Source organism: Lepidochelys olivacea (genome assembly GCF_965140295.1).
Source record: "Lepidochelys olivacea isolate rLepOli2 genome assembly, chromosome: 3".
Lineage (NCBI taxonomy): Eukaryota > Metazoa > Chordata > Testudines > Cheloniidae > Lepidochelys > Lepidochelys olivacea.
In genome coordinates this window covers 51130555-51153215 of record NC_140413.1, presented here as the reverse complement: position 1 = coordinate 51153215, position 22661 = coordinate 51130555, and the positions used below count along the sequence as shown (strand labels likewise).

The following is a 22661-nucleotide window of genomic DNA, read 5'->3' as shown; positions in this document are numbered from 1 at the left end:
CTATGCTAATTCTCTACAACTCTCACTGGTGCAGTTCTTGCATATTTGAAAAATGTCAACGCTCAGTTTTGTAGCATTTGATTTCACACTTTTTAGGTCACTAAACCTTTCATAATACACAGTCATCATTCAGAAATGTGTGAAATGCAGAACTGAGGCAGCAATCAAAGTAAAAGATCAACCTACAAGACTGACAAACCCATGTTATCAATAAAGATTATGTACTTTAAAAAAAGCAGCACAATAATTGCTTACTTCTGATTTCCTGTAGTATCATTAATAATGCAAGTACGTAGCATTCTCATAGCATCTTTTGTGTTTAAATGGCTATACATTGTGTTAGACACTTTACAAAGAGAGCAGTAGACAGCACCTGCCCCCAAAGAATTTACAATCTAAATAGACAAGACAGACACAGGGTAAAAGAAAGGGATATTACACACACATACTTAGTCTTTGTAATGGAGTGGCAGAGCTGACTACATCATTCATAACACTTCCCTATTCACTTTCTCCACACTAGTCATTAAATTATAGACCTCTACCATATCTCCCTTCAGTCATCTCTTCTCCTAGTTGAACAGTCCCAGTCTTTTTAATCTCTCCTCATATGGAAGCTGTTACATACCCCTAATCATTTTTGTTGCTCTTCTCTATACTTTTTCCAGTTCTAATAGAGTACCAGAACTGCATGCAGTATTCAAGGTGTGGGTGCACAATGGATTTATGTACTGGCACTATGATATTTTCTGTCTTATTATCTGTTTCCTAATGCTGACTAATGTTTTGTTAATTCTTTTTGATTGCCACTGCACACTGAGCAGATGTTTTCAGAGAACTATCCACAATAACTCCACAATCTCTTTCTTGAGTGGTAACAGCTAATTTAGACCCCAAAATTTTGTATGTATAGATTGAATTTTCCAATGTGCATTTCTTTGCATTTATCAACATTGAATTTCGTCTACCATTTTCTTGCCCAGTCACCCAGTTTTGCGAGATCCCTTTGTAATTCTTCACTATCTGCTTTGGACCTCACTATCTTGAGCAGTTTAGTATCATCTGCAAACATTGCCTCCTCACTGTTTACCCCTGCTCCCAGATTATTTATGAATATGTTGAACAGCACAGATCCCTGTACAGACCCTTTGGGGACCATACAATTTACCTCTCTCCATTGTGAAAACTGACCATTTTTTCTTACCCTTTGTTTCCTACCTTTTAACCAGTTACTGATCCATGAGAGGACTTTCCCTCTTATCCCATGACTGCCTACTCTGCATTAGAGCCTTTGGTGAGGGACCTTGTGAAAAGCTTTTAAAAAGTAAGCATTTCTCTTGCAAGGTGCTCTCGTTCTTTCTTGTAAATTGGAAAAGAGACACAAGGGACTTGGATCGCTTTCTCACCTTGTGATTCAAGCCTTTCCACACTAGCATGTCTAAACTGAGTTAAAGAACCTTACTAATGTGGTTTAAAAGTGGGTTGCACAGTTGGCAGAATGCAGTTTTTAATCTATCCTAGAAACAAATAACAGAACTGTGGACATGTGCCTGATTGAAACAGAGTTTAGAGTAGAGACCGTGTTCACGGTGTAGTAGCGTGAATGGATTAAACCAGTTTTGAAAGTGTTTTCAGGAGTACAGTTTTCAAAAACTGTCTAGCTTATAGATGACATAGCATTGGCTTAAGGGAGAGAAGCAATTTAGAAACTGCTTCCAGTGAAAGGAAAGGAAATTTAAACTAAATCACCGGAGCTCTCAAAATAATAAATCCTGTTAGGAAAAAAGGCTCAAAACAGTAAATCCAACAAAAAGCATTCTGATTCTAGAACTGATACTGCTGCTGAGGCAAAGATGGTTGAAAGCATTAAAGCAGCAGGAAGTCTGACTAGATTTTTTTGGAATTGTATAGTCCAAGATAAGATTGGCAGGTACATTATATACTGGAAAAAACCCTGCTGTGAACTAGGGAGACATGTCTTTTTTATAAACTATCCTTTGACATTAAAGACATTAATAAGATAAGGTTGCTTCCCACTACAGTGCATTGCAATGGGGGTTGGCTATTGAGTGAGGTTTTCAAAGGAAGAACCCAATCCATCTTTACATCAAGTCAGCCCTTTCCAGGAAGAGATTTAACCTTTCCAAGTGTAAAAAAGTAATTACGAATTAAAAGTTTTAATTGATAAAGACTGAAGCTACTTTAAGCCCTTAATATTTAAAAGAAAGAAGAAGAAGAACTTTAGGCAGTCTGTGAGTGATGTAAATCTACAATTTATTCTCAGAAAATTTTTGCAGGAAATTTCTTCCCACAAACTTCTACATTCTTCATGCCACAGTTAACATGTTTGACATGCACAATGAGCTGCAATGTGGTGATGGTACTAAAAGCACTTGGGTTGCGCAATTTTGAACCCACTAGCACATTGCAGGCTCTAAATTTTTCATGTACCTTAATTTTATCATAGCTAAGGTGTGTTTAATGCTCCACCTTTTAATCATGCTCACATACTAGCCACCTTACTAATGTATCTTCTCACATACATGAAGAGGAAAACCAGGACTGAGTATCAGGTATCAGGATTGCCTGATATGCAAATAATACAATTTTATACAGTGCCTTTCATCAAGGTTCAAAGAGCAATTTGAAAGTTTGGTGGGTAGCAATATCCCCACAGATGGAGACACTAAGGCACTGAGAGGTTTACAATGGACAATGGGAAACCAGAAAGAGATTCAAAAGTGGTGTGGGATAGGAGGGATATTGTCTGAACAGTAGTAAGAGATGAAGAAACAAATCACTTCGCCTACTAAGGATAAATCACTAGGTAGTGTGGAAATAGTGTCTGTATAAAACTGCACAACAACACCACAACAATTATGACAGGAAGGAAAGAAGAATAACTGTTACCTGTCAGCTCTGTGTTCTTGGGGAACCAGGGTGCAGTACCCAGGCTATCTGACTCATGAAAGACCTTCCCCCCCACACACCCCCAGCCTCTGCTTGAACAAAAGCTGATCAGATGAAAGACTTACGAAAAGCAATGAAAAGGAGACACACCTAAACCCCTCCAGACAAGGGTAACAGGATTAAGAGAACTCCCCCTACCCTCATTTGCATTGAAGATGGGACAGGGAGGCATCTCCATTAGCATACAGAATGGAGAACAAGTATTCCAAGGCAAGAACTGCACTGAACTATGGGACCAGAAAAGCAAAAAAGCACTTCATGATGGGGGATCTCTGCTCCAGATGTTAATGAAACCATGTCTGCAGACACTAGCTCAGTAGGTATCAGACCAATTCTAGTAATAAATCCTTTATTGGTATCCAAATTACAGAAGCTGCCTAATTGCATTGTGAGTTCCCTCCAAGGAACACCGCCCATAGCCAGGAATGATCAGCTTCTATTGTCTAGCAGGAACAAAACAACTCTGGTATACTCCCTTGAGCCATCAGTTTACGCATAACCAAATCTAGTGTTCTCCCTTGAACCATTGCTCTTTCTCTACAAAAACCGCTACCCATGCTCAAGTAATGATCCAAAATCTGCATCAGTTCCATTGGGACTTCATCTTCTCCTGACTGATCATGCTGGAGGCTCTGCCTCTCTCCAGCACTCCAGACCCTCTGCTACCACCACCACCTGGGAACCCTGATCCATTCAAGCTTCATGGAGTGGTGAGAACCCATCTCTCTGTCTGTCTCTCTCTCTTTCTCTCACTCACTCTAGGTATAGCCTTCTGACCCTGACTTGTGTGATCAGTTATAGTTTTCTAAACCTGACTTTTATAATCAAATTTAAGCTAGATTTAATATGATCACTGTTTTGTTTGTTTGGCTCCCTTTGTATGGTCATTACCTGGCAATAAATAACTTTCATGGTTAAGCTGGGTGCTTCTCTCTCTCTCTCTCTCCCCTCATGGGTGTTTTTTGGCTTCCCCATTTGCTCTGCAGCAACATCCTTGTACCTAAGCTAAAGATCCCTGCAGCACCCAAAAGTCCTGTGGGGTTTGCTCATCAAGTGGATTACTACCAGAATAAATTGTAATGTGAAAGTGGGGTTAGGTACGTATGTATTGAACCTGGGACATACGAGGATGACAGCTTGGAGGTGCTACTCAATCCAGCCTACTGAGTCCTGGGACATATAAGGGGTCAGCTTGGGAGTGCTTATTAACCCGGTTCTCTTAGATGTGCTCTGTTAATATGTGTGTGTGTACGTGTGTGTGTGTGTTCGTTCATCTCATTCTGGGGCTCGAAGAACCCAGCCCTGGGGAACCTAGATCCTCCAGGATATCTCCATTGGGAGGGAACTTGCAGCAGGGAAAAGTAGAGCTCCATATGAGAACACAAGTGACACAAGCAGTACATCGATAGAATTACACCCCCCCCCCCAAAGAGTAAACCTAAAAAATGAGCGTACCCCAAAGTAACGGGCAAATCTGGTAACATAACTTATTCAATGGAATCTGCAGTGGATAACAACTGTACCTGTGTTAGAAATTGGTCATAATCCATCCTTTCTAGTCTAAGAAAAAGGGCAATGGGATATTTAATGACTACATGTGATCACATCCAGAGCTTTACCTCATCTTAAAGGTGTCACCTCAATACCACACTGCTCCTCTAGCATTGAACTGGGGAATTGGTTTGCTACTTATTCAGGGGGAAGAATTCCATCTACTGCACCATCAATACCACTTCCTGCACCATCTAAGTATTCTGGATTTTTTTCCTATCCAAGTACTGATAAAGTCCAGTGTTAGAGGCATTCCAGAGTAAAGGTGGGAAATGATCAGCAAAAATTTACCAGTTAATACTCTGTGAGGCTGGGAAGTACAAACGCATGGAGGGCAGCCCCTCTCGCCAAGACCTGTTTCCTCACACGCTACAGGACTGGAGGCAGAATATTACGATGCCTCCCTTTTCCACCCCAGTCCACAGAATTTTCTTTCCCTTCCCCGTGACTCCTCTTAACTCATATGGTGGTTTCTATTATTTGTATTTCTGTAGCTCCTAGAGTCCTCAATTGGAGATCAGGGCCCTCTTTGTGTTAGGGGCTATCCACAGTTTGAATTTCTATTGATGGGTCATCAATTGGACAAAGTTATTTCAGCAAGACACTTTAAATTTTTCTTTAAGTTTATAACCTCATAAAGATGCTGAGGCATTTTCTGTCCCCCTACGTTGGACTTCTGGTTGTCCACTCTCTTCAGTTTCTGGACATGAATATCCAATGATTTGTACCCTGAAGTCAATCACAATTGTACAGTGTGAGTGGAAAATGTTACTATTCTGATTTGATAGCACTTTGAACCCATTTTGCACAGATCTGAATTATAGCAGCTTGCAAAGCAGTACAGAACCCCACGTGGAAGAAAAGAGAGAGGCCCCGGGTCTTTGGAGTATTTATATATTTCTTCCATTAAATTAATCTCTGTTGTCACTGGAACATGGAAGTCCTTGACTCTTTTTTACCAGACACAGGCACAGATTGCTGTAGGAAAGGACAAAAATAAGACATCTGTGACTTTGCATTTCAGTATTCTGACTGAGTAATGCTTATTAATTAGTTGTGATTTTTCCCTCTGTGGTTAGTTATTATATGTTCCTGCTCTATACCTTCCATTCATTATATTTCTGGGGATTTTTTAAAAATCATTTGCTTTGCTTCATTTTTGGGGATGGTGCTCTGGCAGGTTAATATGTATAAAATTATGTTATGTACTTGCTCCTCGTGATATATATGCTGAATACTAGTAATTGTTTTTCTCAAAATTGTAATTTTCAAACTTTCACAGAATGCAACAAATAACTGTACACAGAAATGTGCAATGTTAATGTATTATTAGAACATGACGCGTATCACCAATGTAAAGGCTTTGGTTTTATAAAGAGAAAAAGATTAAGCTCACTGTATATTGTCCAGCACCAATGATGTTCCTTACTCTCCCACGCACATATATAAGTATATCTGATAATTAATTAGAGAGAAGAAGATCTTCGAGCTCAGTTGAAAGTTTCCAGGAAGATTTCACAGTAGGATTATGGCTTTTTTAATTAGCTGAACTCCATAATAACATATTAAAACTGTTGAAAGCAGGCTCCTCAGTGCTGCACAAACCAAAGCAATTCAGTATTTCCTTTACATTCCTCTCCCAGTCTCTGCAGCAGCTCTATAAATAGAATAGACTATACACAGAAATTTATTACTGCAGCTGACAGCAATTTTCTTTTTTAAAGGTGTCTGGAGGCACTATTCAGGAGGATTCATTCTGGTAGACTTTCCAGCTGAGATTCTCCCTCTCCTGGAACTGTGGGTGGTCAGTTTTGAAATACACTAATGAACTGTTAGAAACAAAGACTGTCAGCAGAGTTATTTATTGTCTTCAGTTAATAAATGCTGGAGTTCTCTCAGCTCTAGATTATTTCCTCTAATCTGTCTGTTTTATCTGCATTTTGTAAGCAGTGAATATATTTTGTAAAGTCACATTCCTTTGACTTTTTATCACTAAACTTTCTAAGGATTATGTTATTATCAGGAAAAATGTAATGGCTGTGGTTTGACATGGCTCACATCACGTCTTTTGCAATCAGACCGTAGGCATGTATGACCTTATCAAGTGCAGAACAGATGTGTTTGCAAGTTCAGGATGTTGAGAATCTGTACCAACCATACAGAACAATCCGTCTTGTTGTCAACCTAATTTCTATCATAAATCAGGAGCTTTTAATGACAGTGATCCTAATAACACACAATAACCTGAGATGCACGGCATGCATTTCAGTCATTAATATAGCATTTTAACCACATGCAAGTCTCTGTCTATTTAGGTGTTTATACCACACTCACCACCATGGTATGTATGTGTCTTAAAAAATAATGTATATGAATGGCCTAACACAACTGCCTAATATTTGTTTTCCTCACCCCATTCAAAAGAAAATAAGATTGGTTAAAACTTAATTTTTCTCTTATCCTTTTGAATTCATGTAATGTCTCCATAAATGACAACATAGGAAGTATGCAGGAAGACATGTTACTTTTCTATATTCTGGTTCAATTTAAATTTCTATCTTCTTTCAGGTCCTACTGTATTCTCAAGTGCTATTTCAAATACTTAAGTATATATCCAGATGTTCTGTGTGGGTTTACATTTCTCTCTCTCTTTCTCTCTCCTTTTAAGACATTAGGGAACAGCAGTTTTTTCTTTAACAGTTATTTTAAGCTTTATTTCCAAAAGCAGGACCACAAATACTGAATGAGAAGCTCTGAAAAAAGTCACATACTGTGAAATGAAAGGAGAAATACAGTAAAAATATAGCATGGGTTGTTGAAAGTAGAGCCTTTTAAGTCAAGTAACCTATAAAGCAGTTATCCATTTCTAGTGTAAATTACATAAACTGAAAAAATGCTTACATTTGAAGCATGAGCTTAGAGCAAAGAGGGAAAAAGTGTTTCAATAATAAAGCTGTAATACAGACTAACACGGCTGTTACTCTGAAACCAATAATAAAGCTGAAATTCCTTGGATTTTTATGAAATTGAAGAAAATGCTTTTTCTTTTAAGAATATTTTGATATTTATAGGTTTTTTATTTAAATCTATCAGTGATACAGAAAACTGGTTCTGTGAATGCCCTGGACTCTACTCTGGAAAACTTTGTCAGTTTGCAACTTGTGACGAGAATCCATGTGGGAACGGTGCTACTTGTTTTCCAAAATCCAGCCAAGATGCTGTTTGCCTCTGTCCTTATGGAAAAGCTGGAATCCTCTGCAATGATGGTAAGGATGGTATAAAATTTAGCAAGGTGTTTTGACATGAGTCGATGGACAGGAGCAGGAGGATAGATGGGAATTAGTAATGTTAATCAAGTAGGTTGACTTGATTCATATAAAGATGACAATGTTTCTCCTCTTTATCTTTGCCTTTTTAAATCATACAAGTTTATATCAATATCTTCTCCTGCAATTCACTGACCATACAGATGCTATTTGTACTTAGGACTTAGGCATTAAAGAAGCATTATCTATTGTCTACAAAGAAAAGCTGTTTAGCATATTGCAGTGGATCTCAAACATTATTGTAAGGGGATATACTGCCCCTTTAAGGCCAGAGAGGGAACTCTGGGAGGCCAGGCTACCCTTATTCCTGGAATTCTGGAGGAGCAGACAAAGGCATAGAAACTGGCAGCAGCCAGTTCTGGGAGAAAGTAAAACCCGGCCAACAGTTTCTTTAAAGGACTAGTACAAGGATCCCTGTAGTGCAGGGTGGGACAAGGCTCCCCTCTTCCTCAGCAAAACCAACCATGATAAATTCTGGAAAAGAGGGCAGCATATAATGTGCCTCTTCCCTCATAGTGGGAGAGACATTAGCAGTGAAAGGATTGCTTGCCTGCTGATCTCTCCCATCCTGGGGAGAAATGACTGGTGGTGTGATCTGGTCTCCAAGTAGAGGAGGAAGGTGGGAAGACTGCACCCCAGCAGAGATGCCTGGGAGGAAAAGACTTTTGTTAAGAAGGTTTTGTTTTGCATTCTGTTTGTTTTTGAAAGACATTGGTGCTAGCATGAGGGGAACTGAGGGCAATTTAAAAGGGCCAGATGGGAGAAGTCACCTTAAGGGCCTCAGCCTGCTACAATCATATTTAAGGAATACACAAGCCTTCAATTGATCATTTAAATTGTAGGGTTTTATGGCTGCTATTATCAATCCAAGTGATTAAAAAAATTATTATAGAGGGATAGAAGTGAACTGAGCCTGGACTGAGTCACAGAGGGCCCAATACTGTAATTCTTAGCCATGTCAAAACTCTATGATATCAATCGGAGTTGCAGGTTACAGTGACAGCAGGATAAGACTCATTATCTAATCCAATAAAAATGATCATTAAACAGTAAATGCATCTCACAAGATAAATAAATACATATTTTGATTACATCATTGGTGCAGAGTTCTAAACCTGAGGAAAGTATAGAGCTATTGCAGGGAGTTCAAATTATGATATTAAATATTTCAAGAAATAATTTGCCTAAAATGTCACACACTGAGTGTCACAAAATTTGGCATCTGTGATATTGTGTACATTTGGGGGTGGGATGGTGGTAAGAGAAGACAGAAATCCTGAATTCTGTTGTAGCAATTCACCATGCTTTATTTTCTAGTCTCTTAAAACACACAAACCCAACAGCCGCCTACTAAGGATTCTTGGTAGTATAGCCCAATAAGTGTTCTCCCTGTACTAAGTAATGTTATAATTAGAATGACCAGCTTGGTCTATTTTACCCTCCACTAGATTCATTCAACTTCTAAGAATTTAATGGCAGTTTCACCCTTCTAATTAACAGCAGAATTATAACCTATGTCAACAGTTTTGTGAATTACAAGTAGTCGCTGTCTTAAACAAAAGTGCAGCTACCTCCAGGATAGAAAACAACAGCCGTTTAACAGTTCATGTCAACACTACACCATAAAGAATACTTTATCCCATTTAAAAATAGAGAGAAACTTACATAAACAGAATACAATTACTCAAATATGCATTTGGCCAGATAACTAGGGATTACATGAAAGCAAGGCCACGGATTTTTAATGGTCTTAAATTGTCAAAGGCCTCAGTATAGAGTAATAGAGGTTAAGGCCAGAAGGGACCACTAGATCATTTAGTCTGACCTCCTGTATATCACAAGCCACCAACACCAGCCAGCACCCTCTCATTGGAATTAGACCAAAGTGTTACAACCCATAGAAGATTAAACTATTATGTATCATAAACAGAGGAGGGACTGAGCCCCCCCTTCTCCCGCTGGCATGCTCAGACCCTGTCACTGGCAGCTGACATTTCCCCCCAATGTATTCAACCAACTTTAAAATGCTGAAATGGGAATACAGGCTCCAAGTTACAAAAGCTTTGTGGAATGAAAATCTGTCTGCAAGCGAGTTGCTCATATTTAGCTGTGTTTGTTACACAATGTCACCTTCAGAGTAGTGCAGGTCTACAGTCTAAATGTAGCACCTTGTTGACAGTAGATGCACAAGGGGAATTTCCTTGGGTAGAAAGCTGCATATTCTAAGGCTTCAGGCCAGTGTTGAGAGAGCTGCTTGGATGATTATCAGGTTTGTTGTACTTTCTATTTAGAGATATTTTTCCAGGTCATTTGCTGTCAGTCCATTCCTAATGTCCTACCTACTCCATAAAATGTAAACAGAACACAATGCAAGCAGGTATATCTTAACAGGTATATTATTAAGGAAGTGTTAGCATAAAGGTCCAAGAACAGACTGTTTTTCAAGTAGGGAGAGGGTCTCCAAAGGAAGATACAGAGAGGCAGTTTCCTCTTTTCTTATTTCTCCTTTCCATTACTTAACAAAATCCTTTTTTTAATGCCTCCATTTTGCTTCTGAGTATGAGATGAGAACCTGGCCTAAGCAATGTATTGAGCTACGGTTAAAGACAGAGGGCCAGATTCTGAGCTCTCTTATACTAGTATAAATAAGGAATATGCCATGAAAGTCAGTGATGTTACATTAGTATAAATGAGAACTGAATTTGCCCATGCTAGTTTGGGAGTGATGAATATTCCGTAACAGGCATGTGAAAGAGACAAATGATAAAGTCAATCAGTCAAATTCAGCCTGAAGTAGGTAAGTATAACTCCACTGAAATCTTGTCTAAATCTTGTGGTGATGGAAAGAACTTAAGCGTGGATGGGTGAAATTATTTTAGATGATTATTCCACTGATTGTGGTCCCAGCCTATTCTTTTAAAAATTCAAAAAGTACATCTTTAAATTTTGTTTCATATTTGCCTTGCCATACATAACTGTCGGCTTACTATTACAATGCATAGATAGTCTCATAAATGAATCTTAGGCTCTTAAATTGCTTAGGCACTTTTGAAAGTTTTAACTGTCATCTTCATTTGCTGAACCCAGACCACTATATAAGTGGTATCATTTCCAAAGCCAAGCAGATCTTTGGAAACAACACAGAGAAAAGAGAACACATAATTAATGCTATATTGAGGAAAGTCAAATAAAAGTTAGGAATGACATCAATAGAGTTACTCAGACCTCTCAACCCAGAAAACTGGCAGTGTGAGACGCAAGTCATTGTAATATGTAAAATTACCTAAAAGTGGAACACCTGTATGTTGTTGTGCACCATGCTATAAATGACAGATTATAATGGTATATAAGAATCAAATCTGTTTTGTAATCCATAATAGATTAATGTGAAGGAGTGTTACCAACTGAAAAAATGATTTATATACATTATATAGTGAAAAAAAACTTAATTCTATATGCATCTTATAATAATATGTACTAAAAGCCAATACATCTATTGTTTCTAGTGTGATTATGAAAAAACACAGGTGCTTCACACTTTGGTCATTTCAGGCCCTGGTGCATGGGTTGCAGGGGTCTTTATCCAGGTTTGGAGAGATAATAATCCTGTCAGTTAAAACAGGGTGCTTATTTTTCACTGTCCCAACGGCCCTCTCCCAATTAACATCAGATACCATCTTCCTTCCCTCCCTTAGTTAGTGCTTGCCTGTCTCTCTTCCTGCTGAATGGGGACAGAAGGTGGTGGCTGCTGGGTGCTGTAAGGCTTTCCTGGAGCCCAGGTATTCCCAGCCTTCCTGCAGCTTTGGGCACCCTGCTTTTCTCTCGCCTTCCCCTCCAAAAAGCCTGCGACGGGAGACAGAGAGCTGTCCAGGAGCCAACAGTAGATTTTAGATAGAGGAAGGGTGAATAGGAAGAAGCTGTGCTGGCTGACGTTATTCACAGGAGCTGAGCAGAGAGGATAGTAGCCCAGCAGCTCAAAGTCAGCTCAGCTCCCTTCCCCCTTCTCCTCCATCCCATTGTGTGAATGAGGTGTAGGTCCTGCTTCCTCCTCACCCCTTCTCTATATACAATCTATTGTTGGTCCCTGTCCCTCTCCAGCTTTACAGACCCCTCTCTCTCCTCCTGGGAGACAAAGGGCAAGAAACCTAAGAGTAGAAGCAAAAGTATCTCCTGCCTCCATTTGTCAGCTAATAGCTCCCTGTCTTGCCTGAGTAAGCTCTATAGTGCGACAGGAAGCCTACAGTGGATATAGTGTGGAATGTACCACACAATGCACTATACTGGAGTCACACTGGTATAAATATGCAGCAAGGCCCTGATTCAGTAGTCTAGCCCTGTTCAGTAAAGCACTTATGCATGTGCTTAAAGTTATGTATTAGATCTGGTCAATATTATTTCCTCTAAAAAATGATGTTTTATCAAAGGTGAAAATTGTCATGGGAAAATAGTGTGTTCAGTTATTTTTTTAAAATGATGAGAAATTTTCAAATGAAACAAAATGAACATGTTCATGTTTTTCACATTTAAATTTTTGTTTCAATTTTCAAAAATTTTCAAAAGTTGAGGAAGTTTTGAAAAGTTACAGAGTAGAAAAAAGTGGGGATAAAACCTACACATCCTCCATTCTATTGCATTCCGTGGCCATGAAAAGGGCTGGGGGGAATCTGAAATGTTTCAGGTTTTACAAACTGAATTAAATGAAACAGTTTACTTCATTTTGAATTAAAACAATTAAAATATTGTTTTATTTCATTTCAAAAGTTTCCCACAAAAAATAAAAAAAGTCAAAGGAAAAATTTGTCTGAGGAAAAATGTGTTTGACTAAAGTGAAACAAAGTGTGTGTGTGGGCAATGTCCAAAACATATGTGACAAGGTACTTGATTTAATTCTATGCCATTGACATAGATGATGATGTATAGAATCATAGAGTCATAGAATATTAGGGTTAGAAGAGACCTCAGGAGGTCATCTAGTCCATCCAACCCCCTGCTCAAAGCAGGGCCAACACCAACTAAATCATCCCAGCCAGGGCTTTGTCAAGCTGACCCTTAAAAACCTCTAAGGATGGCGATTCCACCACCTCCCTAGGTATCCCATTCCGGTGCTTCACCACCCTCCTAGTGAAAAAGTTTTCCTAATATCCAACCTAGACCTTCCCCACTGCAACTTGAGACCATTGCTTCTTGTTCTGTCATCTGCCACCACTGAGAACAGCCGAGCTCCAGCCTCTTTGGAACCCCACTTCAGGTAGTTGAAGGCTGCTATCAAATCCCCCCTTGTTCTTCTTTTCTGCAGACTCAATAAGCCCAGTTCCCTCAGCCTCTCCTAATCAGGCATGTGCCCCAGCCCCCTAATCATTTTTGTTGTCCTCCTCTGGACTCTCTCCAATTTGTCAACATCCTTTCTGTAGTGGGGGGCCCAAAACTGGGCACAATACTCCAGATGTGGCCTCACCAGTGCCAAATAGAGGGAAATAATCACTCCCTAGATCCACTGGCAGTGCTTCTGCTAATGCAGCCTAATATGCAATTAGCCTTCTTGGTAATAAGGGCACGCTGTTGACTCATATCCAGCTTCTTGTACACTGTAATCCCCACGTCCTTTTCTGCAGAACTACCGCTTAGCCAGTCAGAACCCAGCTTATAGCAGTGCATGGGATTCTTCCGTCCTAAGTGCAGGACTCTGTACTTGTCCTTGTTGAAACTCATCAGATTTCTTTTGGCCCAATCCTCCAACTTTTCAAGGTCACTTTGGACCCTAACTTTGCCAGCAAGTTAAAGACGTATGGGCTGGATGAATGGACTATAAGGTGGATAGAAAGCTGGCTAGATTGTCGGGCTCAACGGGTAGTAATCAATGGCTCCATGTCTAGATGGCAGCCGGTATCAAGTGGAGTGCCCCAAGGGTCGGTCCTGGGGCCGGTTTTGTTCAATATCTTCATAAATGATTTGGAGGATGGTGTGGATTGCACCCTCAGCAAGTTTGCAGTTGACACTAAACTGGGAGGAGAGGTAGATACGCTGGAGGGTAGGGATAGGATACAGAGGGACCTAGACAAATTGGAGGATTGGGCCAAAAGAAATCTGATGAGGTTCAACAAGGACAAATGCAGAGTCCTGCACTTAGGACTGAAGAATCCCATGCACCGCTACAGACTCGGGACCAAATGGCTCGGCAGCAGTTCTGCAGAAAAGGACCTAGGGGTTACAGTGGACAAGAAGCTGGATATGAGTCAACAGTGTGCCCTTGTTGCCAAGAAGGCCAATGGCATTTTGGGATGTATAAGTAGGGGCATTGCCAGCAGATGGAGGGACGTGATCGTTCCCTTCTATTCGACACTGGTGAGGCCTCATCTGGAGTACTGTGTCCAGTTTTGGGCCCCACACTACAAGAAGGATCTGGAAAAATTGGAAAGAGTCCAGCGGAGGGCAACAAAAATGATTAGGGGACTGGAACACATGACTTATGAGGAGAGGCTGAGAGAACTGGGGATGTTTAGTCTCGGAAGAGAAGAATGAGGGGGGATTTGATATCTGCTTTCAACTACCTGAAAGGGGGTTCCAAAGAGGATGGCTCTAGACTGTTTTCAGTGGTAGCAGATGACAGAACAAGGAGTAATGGTCTCAAGTTGCAGTGGGGGAGATTTAGGTTGGATATTGGGAAAAACTTTTTCACTAGGAGGGTCATGAACCACTGGAATGGGTTACCTGGAGAGGTGGTGGAATCTCCTTCCTTAGAAGATTTTAAGGTCAGGCTTGACAAAGCCCTGGCTGGGATGATTTAATTGGGGATCGGTCCTGCTTTGAGCAGGGGGTTGGACTAGATGACCTCCTGAGGTCCCTGCCAACCCTGATATTCTATGATTCTATCCTTACCCTCCAGTGTATCTACCTTTCCCCCAGCTTAGTGTCATTTGCGAACTTGCCCAAGGTGCAATCCATCCCATCATCCAGATCATTAATGAAGATGTTGAACAAAACAGGCCCCAGGACAGACCCCTGGGGCATTCCGCTTGATAATAGTTGCCAACTAGACACTGAGCTGTTGATCACTACTGGTTGAGTCTGATGATTTAGCCAGCTTTCTATCCACCTTATAGTCCATTCATCCAGCCCATACTTCTTTAACTTGCTGGCAAGAATAGTGGGACTCTCACTGTGGGAGACAGTGTCAAAAGCTTTGCTAAAGTCAAGTTATATCATGTGCACCACTTTTCCCATATCCACAGAGCCAGTTATCTCATCATAGAAGGCAATCAGGTTGGTCAGGCATGACTTGCCCTTGGTGAATCCATATTGACTGTTCCTTATCACCTTCCTCTCCTCCAAGTGCTTCAAAATGGATTCCTTGAGGACCTGCTCCATTATTTTTCCAGGGACTGAAGTGAGGTTGACTGATCTGTATTTCCCCAGATTCTCCTTCTTCCCTTTTTTAAAAATGGGCACTGTATTTGCCTTTTTCCAATCATCTGGGACCTCCCCCAATCACCACGAGTTTTCAAAGATAATGGTCAATGGCTCTGCAATCACATCAGCCAACTCCCTCAGCACCCTCGGACGCATTGCATCTGGCCCTATGGACTTGTGCATATCCAACTTTTCTAAATAGTCATTAACCTGTTATTTCACCACTGAGGGCTGCTCACCTCCTCCCCATCTTGTGCTGCCCAGTGCAGTAGTCTGGGAGCTGACCTTTCCTGTGAAGACTGAGGCAAAAAAAGCATTGAGTAGTTCAGCTTTTTCCACATCCTCTGTCACTATGTTGCCTCCCCCATTCAGTAAGGGGCCCACACTTTCCCTGACCTTCTTCTTGTTGCTAGTATACGTGTAAAAACCCTTCTTGTTACTCTTAACATGCCTTGCTAGTTGCAACTCCAATTGTGATTTGGCCTTCCTGATTTCACTCCTGCATGCCTGAGCAATATTTTTATACTCCTCCCTGGTCATTTGTCATTTGGGGGGGGGTGTTTTTAACACCGCTGAACGACAAAAGTTTTGCCAATGAAGTGCCAATGTAAACAAACCCAAATACACACCCAAAGTAAAGATCATGGGAACAATCAGTTCTTTCAGGTGTCCTCAAAACAGCTGTCCTGCCTACAGCAACTGTCAAGTTAGGGGAATATGTTGACAGTCTCAGAAGTACATTGTTCAGTATGCTTTTCTTTCCTTGCACAATTCTGTTCCAAAACATGTCACTTCTGTCTAAGGTATTTCTGAAGGGTTTCTCACACTAATGTCACTAACATTCTGGAGTGATGCCTCTACAAATGATTTTAAAACTACTTGACAGTGTTCATGAAGTTCAGATGTTCAGCAGATATCAAAATATGTGACTTACCTGCAGTGTCAGAATCTCCCCATCTATATTTAGAGGTGCTTTGTACTTTTGTTGCAGCTGTTTAGCCCATCTGTGACATCTATTTGTTTAAGCATTGTTAAGAAGTTCCACCCTCACTTTGGTCTTCTAAATCTCTCAAACCTCTTTCCCCAGAGCACTTCCCAAATATAAAATTTTAAAGCAACACTAGAAAAGGCTGAGTGTGACACCCTGGCACCCCAATATTCACCACTGTCATGTAATTAGGATATGTTTTGTACAAAATATGCCTTGTGAGGTATCATTCTAAAAGTCTTGATCTGCTAGACATTAGTATCTCATTGGATTGTATGTGCTATCATAGAATCATAAAATATCAGGGTTGGAAGGGACCTCAGGAGGTCATTTAGTCCAACCCCCTGCTCAAAGCAGGACCTATCCCCGACTAAATCATCCCAGCCAGGGCTTTGTCAAGCCTGACCTTAAAAACTTCTAGGGAAGGAGATTCCACCACCTCCCTCCCTATTGTCGTATGTGAAGTTATGGAGTTTGGCTATGTGTGTGTTACTGAAACATGTTGTGAGGTTGAAAAAACCAATAAGCAGCCTTTCCGGTACAAAAATAAAAAGGCCAAACAGTGTTAATGGCTCATTGAGGAAATGCACACAAGCACAAGGATTACCCCAGGAACTGTGTACAACAGAAACCTTTCAGAGATAGCATGACACAATGGGAACTGTTTGACCCAGGTCACAGCAAAAGAGCTTTCCAGCAAGTGGGAAGAAAATATAATATGACATCACGATGGTACCTCACCTCCCCCCCACAACAACACACCTGGAAACATCTGAGGAAATAAGACTGAACTATAGGAATTTATGGTCCTAGACTAGAGTGATTTCTAGCCTGGGGATGAAAACCTGCAAAAGCCAAGGCAAATTATACCTTAAGAATCTGCCAGCCTGTTTATCACTCAGGATGAGAATTTGTTAATTCATATTCTACCTAGCTAGTGTGTTAAGCTCAGTTTGCAGTTTTGTTTATTTATTAAGATAGTCTACTTTGATGTGTTTGCTATCCCTTATAATCAGTTAAAATCTATCTTTTGTAGTTAATAAACTTGCTTTTGTTTTGTCTAAAACCAGAGTGTGGAAATCATACTTGGGGCAGAAAACTATTGCATATCTTCCTCCACATTAAGGGAGGCGGCGAATTTCATGAACTGATGCTGTACAGTTCTCTGTGCAGTGCAAAATGGTATAATTTTGGATTTGCCCTTCAAAGGGGAGTGTGCACTTGAGTAACTGGGCAGTTCCGTGGCTGAGCCTTCCCATGCAGAGCTGATCTCAGCACCTGTGTGACGCTGCAGCTGGGTATGTCCCTATCTGTGTGTATGCTGGTGAAAGAGCAAGCTTGGAGAGCTTAGCAACTTGTCACAGCAGCATGGTGTGAGAGGGAGCCCAGGCTGGTGGGTCAGGCAGGCTCAGTGGTACCCCAATTCCAGGTGGCACCCCAAGGGACCCCATCATTATGACATTAAATCCTATAAAATAAACAGTTAACTCTATGTGTTATCATTATACGATACAGAACTGATTTTAATCATATTTCATTTACCAAAAACAATTTAGAATATTTCACAATTTTGTCAAAAGATATTGGCCAGCTCCGTATAATACACATACCTAAAATGTCCCTCAGTATTGTATCTGGACACACATATATATTTGCCTTGTGCAGTGAGAGCAGTCTATGCAGTGAAGTGAGAGGCATACAGAGTGCTTTCATCATGCTGTGTTGCCTGGCATGCACATACACAAATAAATGAATAATGCCCAGACTTTATTTCTCATGTTTGTCTCTAAATAACAAAGTAGGGGTGGAAAGGTTATTAATACATATTTCCCGAGAAATGCAATATAAATCAATTCTGAAACTCCCTTTCATATATAGGAAATCACAATCTTGTCCTAATTCTTACCTACAGAAAGTCACATGCATGATCGAGGGTTGTTGTTGTTGTTGTTTTTTAAATCATGTTTCCCTTGCCATACTCTTGGGAAGAAATCAGTAAACCATTGATTTGGGCGGAGGGTGGGGGTGGGGGATGGACAGGGTTGTGTCAAACCAAATCTGATTTTTTTTTCCAGTTTTTCTCACCAAAATGAAAAATCAAAATAATTTCAGAGAGTATCAATTCAAAACATAAAAAATCAATACCCAAAGACAAATGATTTACCCACTCTTGTAAATGACAGAATTTTTGGTATATTTGTTGCCTCCGTACCTACATTCCCTGTAAGGTGTGCACCTGCACGTCTGTGCAGGAGGCCACCAAGGGCCACACACTTAATTAGCAGAGCCGCGTAGGAGTTCACACTGCATTCAGGGGCGTGGCCACAGGTGGACCTAGAAGATGGCAATGGGGTGAGGTGGGGAATAGTGGGGAGGTGGGGGCAGTGGGATGAGGTGGGGGTGGTGATGGGGGAGCTTGGGACGTGCTGGGCTGTGGCGACTCCCCTAGCCCTGGGGATGCGACAGGGCAAGATGTCTCTCCCCCACGCAGCCCTGGGGCTGCGGTGGAGCCAGACCCCTCTCCCACCCAGCCCCGGGGCTGCGGCAGGGAGAGAGGACTCCCCTAGCCCTGGGTATACAGTGGGGCGAGACACTTCTCCCCACCCCGCCACCTCCAGACCAGGGACAGCGGTGAGGCCAGAAGCCCCTCCCCCATGGCCCTTTGGTTGTGGTGGGGCCAGATGCCTCTCCCTGCGCCCGGGGCTCCAGCTGGGAGAAGCGCCTATCCCCCAGCCCCGGCCCCAGCCCCGGAGCTGCTCCGGCAGGGAGAGACACTTTTGCCCCAGCCCTGGAGCTGCTATCGGGAGAGAGAGCTGGGGGAAGTCCTCTCTCCCTGCCTCAGCCCTGGGGCAGCTTACACCCCAAACCCCTCATCCCTGGCCCCAACCCAGAGCCCACACACCCCACCAGAGCCCTCACACCTCTGCACCCAAACCCTCTGCCCCATCCCTAAGCCCCCTCCCACATTCTGAAACCCTGTTGGCCCCACCCCCACCATACATCACCTCCATATTGGAGCACATAACAAAATTCAGTCCACACATGGGTGGGAAAAATTAGAGGGAACATTGCTCTGTATGTCAAATAGTTTGGATGATTCAACAGTTCAGTCTGCAAACAACGGAACAAAGTAATCCCTTGAACTGTTTCCTTTTGGATTCAGTTGAATTTACTGCAAACTTATCCTCATGTTACTTTTTTTTATTAATTCATAGCCCTCTAATACATTTCTGTGTGTTTCATTCATATATGTGTAGGAGAGAGTATTGCTTAATGGAAGAATTTCCTTTGTAGCCTTTCTTTTGTCTCACAGCATTAAGAAGTAAATGGTGTCGCTTATTACTAGATACAAGTAATACTTTCCCAGGACCAGCAGATGGCACCAACTGCTAATAATTCAGTTGTAAAATAGCCCAATTTATGAAGATTAATGGTAATGTTGTTAGAAGAATTCAGGTGAAAGGTGGTGTGTGTGTGTGTAAATCTGATGTACAACACAACAGAGTAAATGATTATTAGTATTTATTAGTGTTCAAGTACTAAAATGGATTTCTACACATTCTTTTAAAAAATCTTTTGCCAGATTTCCTGTAACACTTAATTTCTTTGTTTTTATGCAGCTATTAATATTAGCCAGCCCAGTTTCAGTGGCACAGATGTATTTGGCTATACCTCATTCCTAGCCTTTTCTGCAATCCCAAATATCAGCTTCTACTATGAATTCCGCCTGAAATTTCAACTGGCAAACAACAACTCAGCAGTACAAGATAATCTGATATTTTTCACGGGACAGAAAGGCCAGGGTAAGTTACTTGTCTCTTTACAGAATATTCCTAGGTAAATCTGCAAAAGGAAAAAAGTTACTTTAATATTATTATTTATGTTAAGGAGAATTCCAAATCTTATGGACCAAATAAGAGGGAAGTATGAATAGATTTTTCATAGTATTTTGGAGGAAAATAATCTCTTTAATGAGTTATTCTTTTGTAAACAAACATCAATCCACTAAAAACAAATTATACGGTTATTTCATAAAGAAAACCTCAAGCCATTAGTGGTGATTAACAGTAGCAAAGCAATTCCTGCTTCAACTAGTAAATTTCATGACAGTTTACTATTTATTTTGGGTAAACGCACCCTGAAAAGCTACTTCAGTTCCTGTTTTCTTCATTGGGAAATCGATCCATGCGTGATAGCCATGTTTGGGATTGAACTAAACACATGAGCTGCTACAGTTTGAGTGAAAGAACCTTGGCTGGAAAGGGGTGGCTGCAACAAGTCATATCCTCTGTGGATTGCTGCAGCAGGAGCCTTGTAATATGCATCCACCAGAACAGGTGTGGCCAACTTGAGCCTGAGAAGGAGCCAGAATTTACCAATGTACATTGCCAAAGAGCCACAGTAACACATCAGCAGCCCCCCATCAGCTCCCCAGCCCACTCCCAGAACCTCCCACCCACTGGCAGCCCCGCCGATCAGCGCCTCCCCTTTCCTCCCCGCACCTCCCAATCAGCTGTTTCATGGCATGCAGGAGGCTCTTGGGAGGCGGGGGGAAGGAGTGAGGGCAGGGCAGGCTCAGGGGAGGGGGCAGAAAGGGGTGGAGTTGGGGAAGCGCCTGTGGCAGAGCCAAGGTTGAGCAGTGAGAACCCCCCGGCACATTGGAAAGTTGGCGCCTGTAGCTCCAGCCCTGGAGTCGGTGCCTCTACAAGGAGCCGCATGGTAACTTCTGAAGAGCCGCATGGGGCTCCGGAGCCACAGGTTGGCCACCTCTGCACCAGAGGATTATACACTGAAGTAGTGTAATTTTAAAACCTACTCGCCATAAAACATTAGGCCCTATCCACATTGCAATTAGAATGGTACTAGTGTGATTTGGTAACTCCATTATAATAAACAAAAATGTACATCAGTGCTAGTCAGAGAAACTGCTGGAATTCTGTAAACATCAGCCATGCTTTCGGAGCTTTATGGCGTTGTCTACACTAGCCTTATTTGGGAATTCTCCTACAGTTCTATTACCACTAATGCAGCTCCTCTAATAAGAGCAAAGTGATGAAAATGTTAGAGTAGCAAGGCATGAGCATTCCTTCCATTTTTACCACTGTGACATCTAGGTTCTGAACGGGGTTAGACAACAAAATGGATGGTGCCTTGGTGCCATTTCACTACCAGCTGGGGACCTGCCACAGTGGTGGTAAAAAGGTAAGAAAATTCCCAGAGAACATTAATGTAGATACAGCCAGATTAGACGAGTTTAGAGTTAATAGGTTAAAGGAAATACAGTATTTATTCCTCCTGTATGGTGAGGCACTCATTTCTGAAATTGGAGCTGGGCCTAACTTTTGTGCTTTGGGTTTTTATGTGTGGTCTTTTCTTGGCAATATGTCTTCAGATTTAAATCCACTGATTTCAGTCCAGGTCTACACTATAAGCTCTTGCTGGCATAGAGCTGTACCAGCAAAAGCCCACAATGTAGACACAATTATACTGGAAAAAGCTCAGTTTTGCCCCAATATAAACTGCATCCACACTAGGTGTGCTTTTCCAATATACTATACCAGTATAGTATACCAGTAAAGTGATCCAAGTGTAAACCTGGCTTAAGAGTCACTTGTTCCATTTCATTGTTCAGTAAGGGGGAAATGAAAACAATAAACAAATACATAAATGATTAAAAGAAAATGAGATTTCAGAAATTTTCCTGATTTAATCACCTAAGGTACTATTAATAAAATGGGGGGGTTATATGAATTTAATCTTGACAACATTCTTTTAAAAGTATACCTATACAGAGGGATTTACTCAGTCCCTTCATGTTGAACAGTAAGCCCTTTTTCAGTCACATAGTTTTTAAAATGCCCATGTACACGATATGATACATGAGGTGAGCCATATGCACAAATATGGGTAATAGTCATTATTGTCACAGACATATTTGGCTGCCTTGATCTAAAAAGAGATTTCTAAAGTGAAGTTCCATGGTTTCATTTTTTTTATTAAGCAGAATATTAACATTCTAAGCTAACTATACAACTGACCAAAAAGGCAAAACTGGGACCTTATTATTTTGCAAACGTTGGTATAATCAATACTGTTGGAGGGAAAAACCTTGAACAGATAGGTGCACTTTCATGTTTCAGCACAGGAGGGCACCAGAGCAAATGCAAAATTGGAAAATAAAGGGAGCCCATCTGGATCTGGGCATAGTGTTCTAGTAAGGCTTTAAATATCTTCTTTTGAAACTGACTGGGTGGGGGGAGTAGGCAAACTGCCCACACTCATCCTCAAAAACCAGTACCTCTTCCTGAGAGGAACTCACTTCTTTCTGAGAGGAGCTGTACTATGGTTTTGACAAATAAGGCTTTAAATATCCCAAGCAATAGAACTTCCATCTTTCTTGGGGAGACAATTCCACAGCC

The 22661-nt window shown here is 41.3% G+C and overlaps 1 protein-coding gene across 1 annotated transcript in view; it reads left to right on the top strand.

Moving 5' to 3' along the window:
• The window catches only part of EYS (eyes shut homolog), a 1492075-nt gene that overhangs the window by 1395751 nt on the left and 73663 nt on the right, over positions 1 to 22661 (top strand). Inside the window, exons 39-40 of the mRNA XM_084624916.1 lie at positions 7615 to 7787; positions 19863 to 20045. Coding sequence (XP_084481042.1) covers positions 7615 to 7787; positions 19863 to 20045 — 356 coding nt within the window. The remainder of the gene's footprint in view (positions 1 to 7614; positions 7788 to 19862; positions 20046 to 22661) is intronic.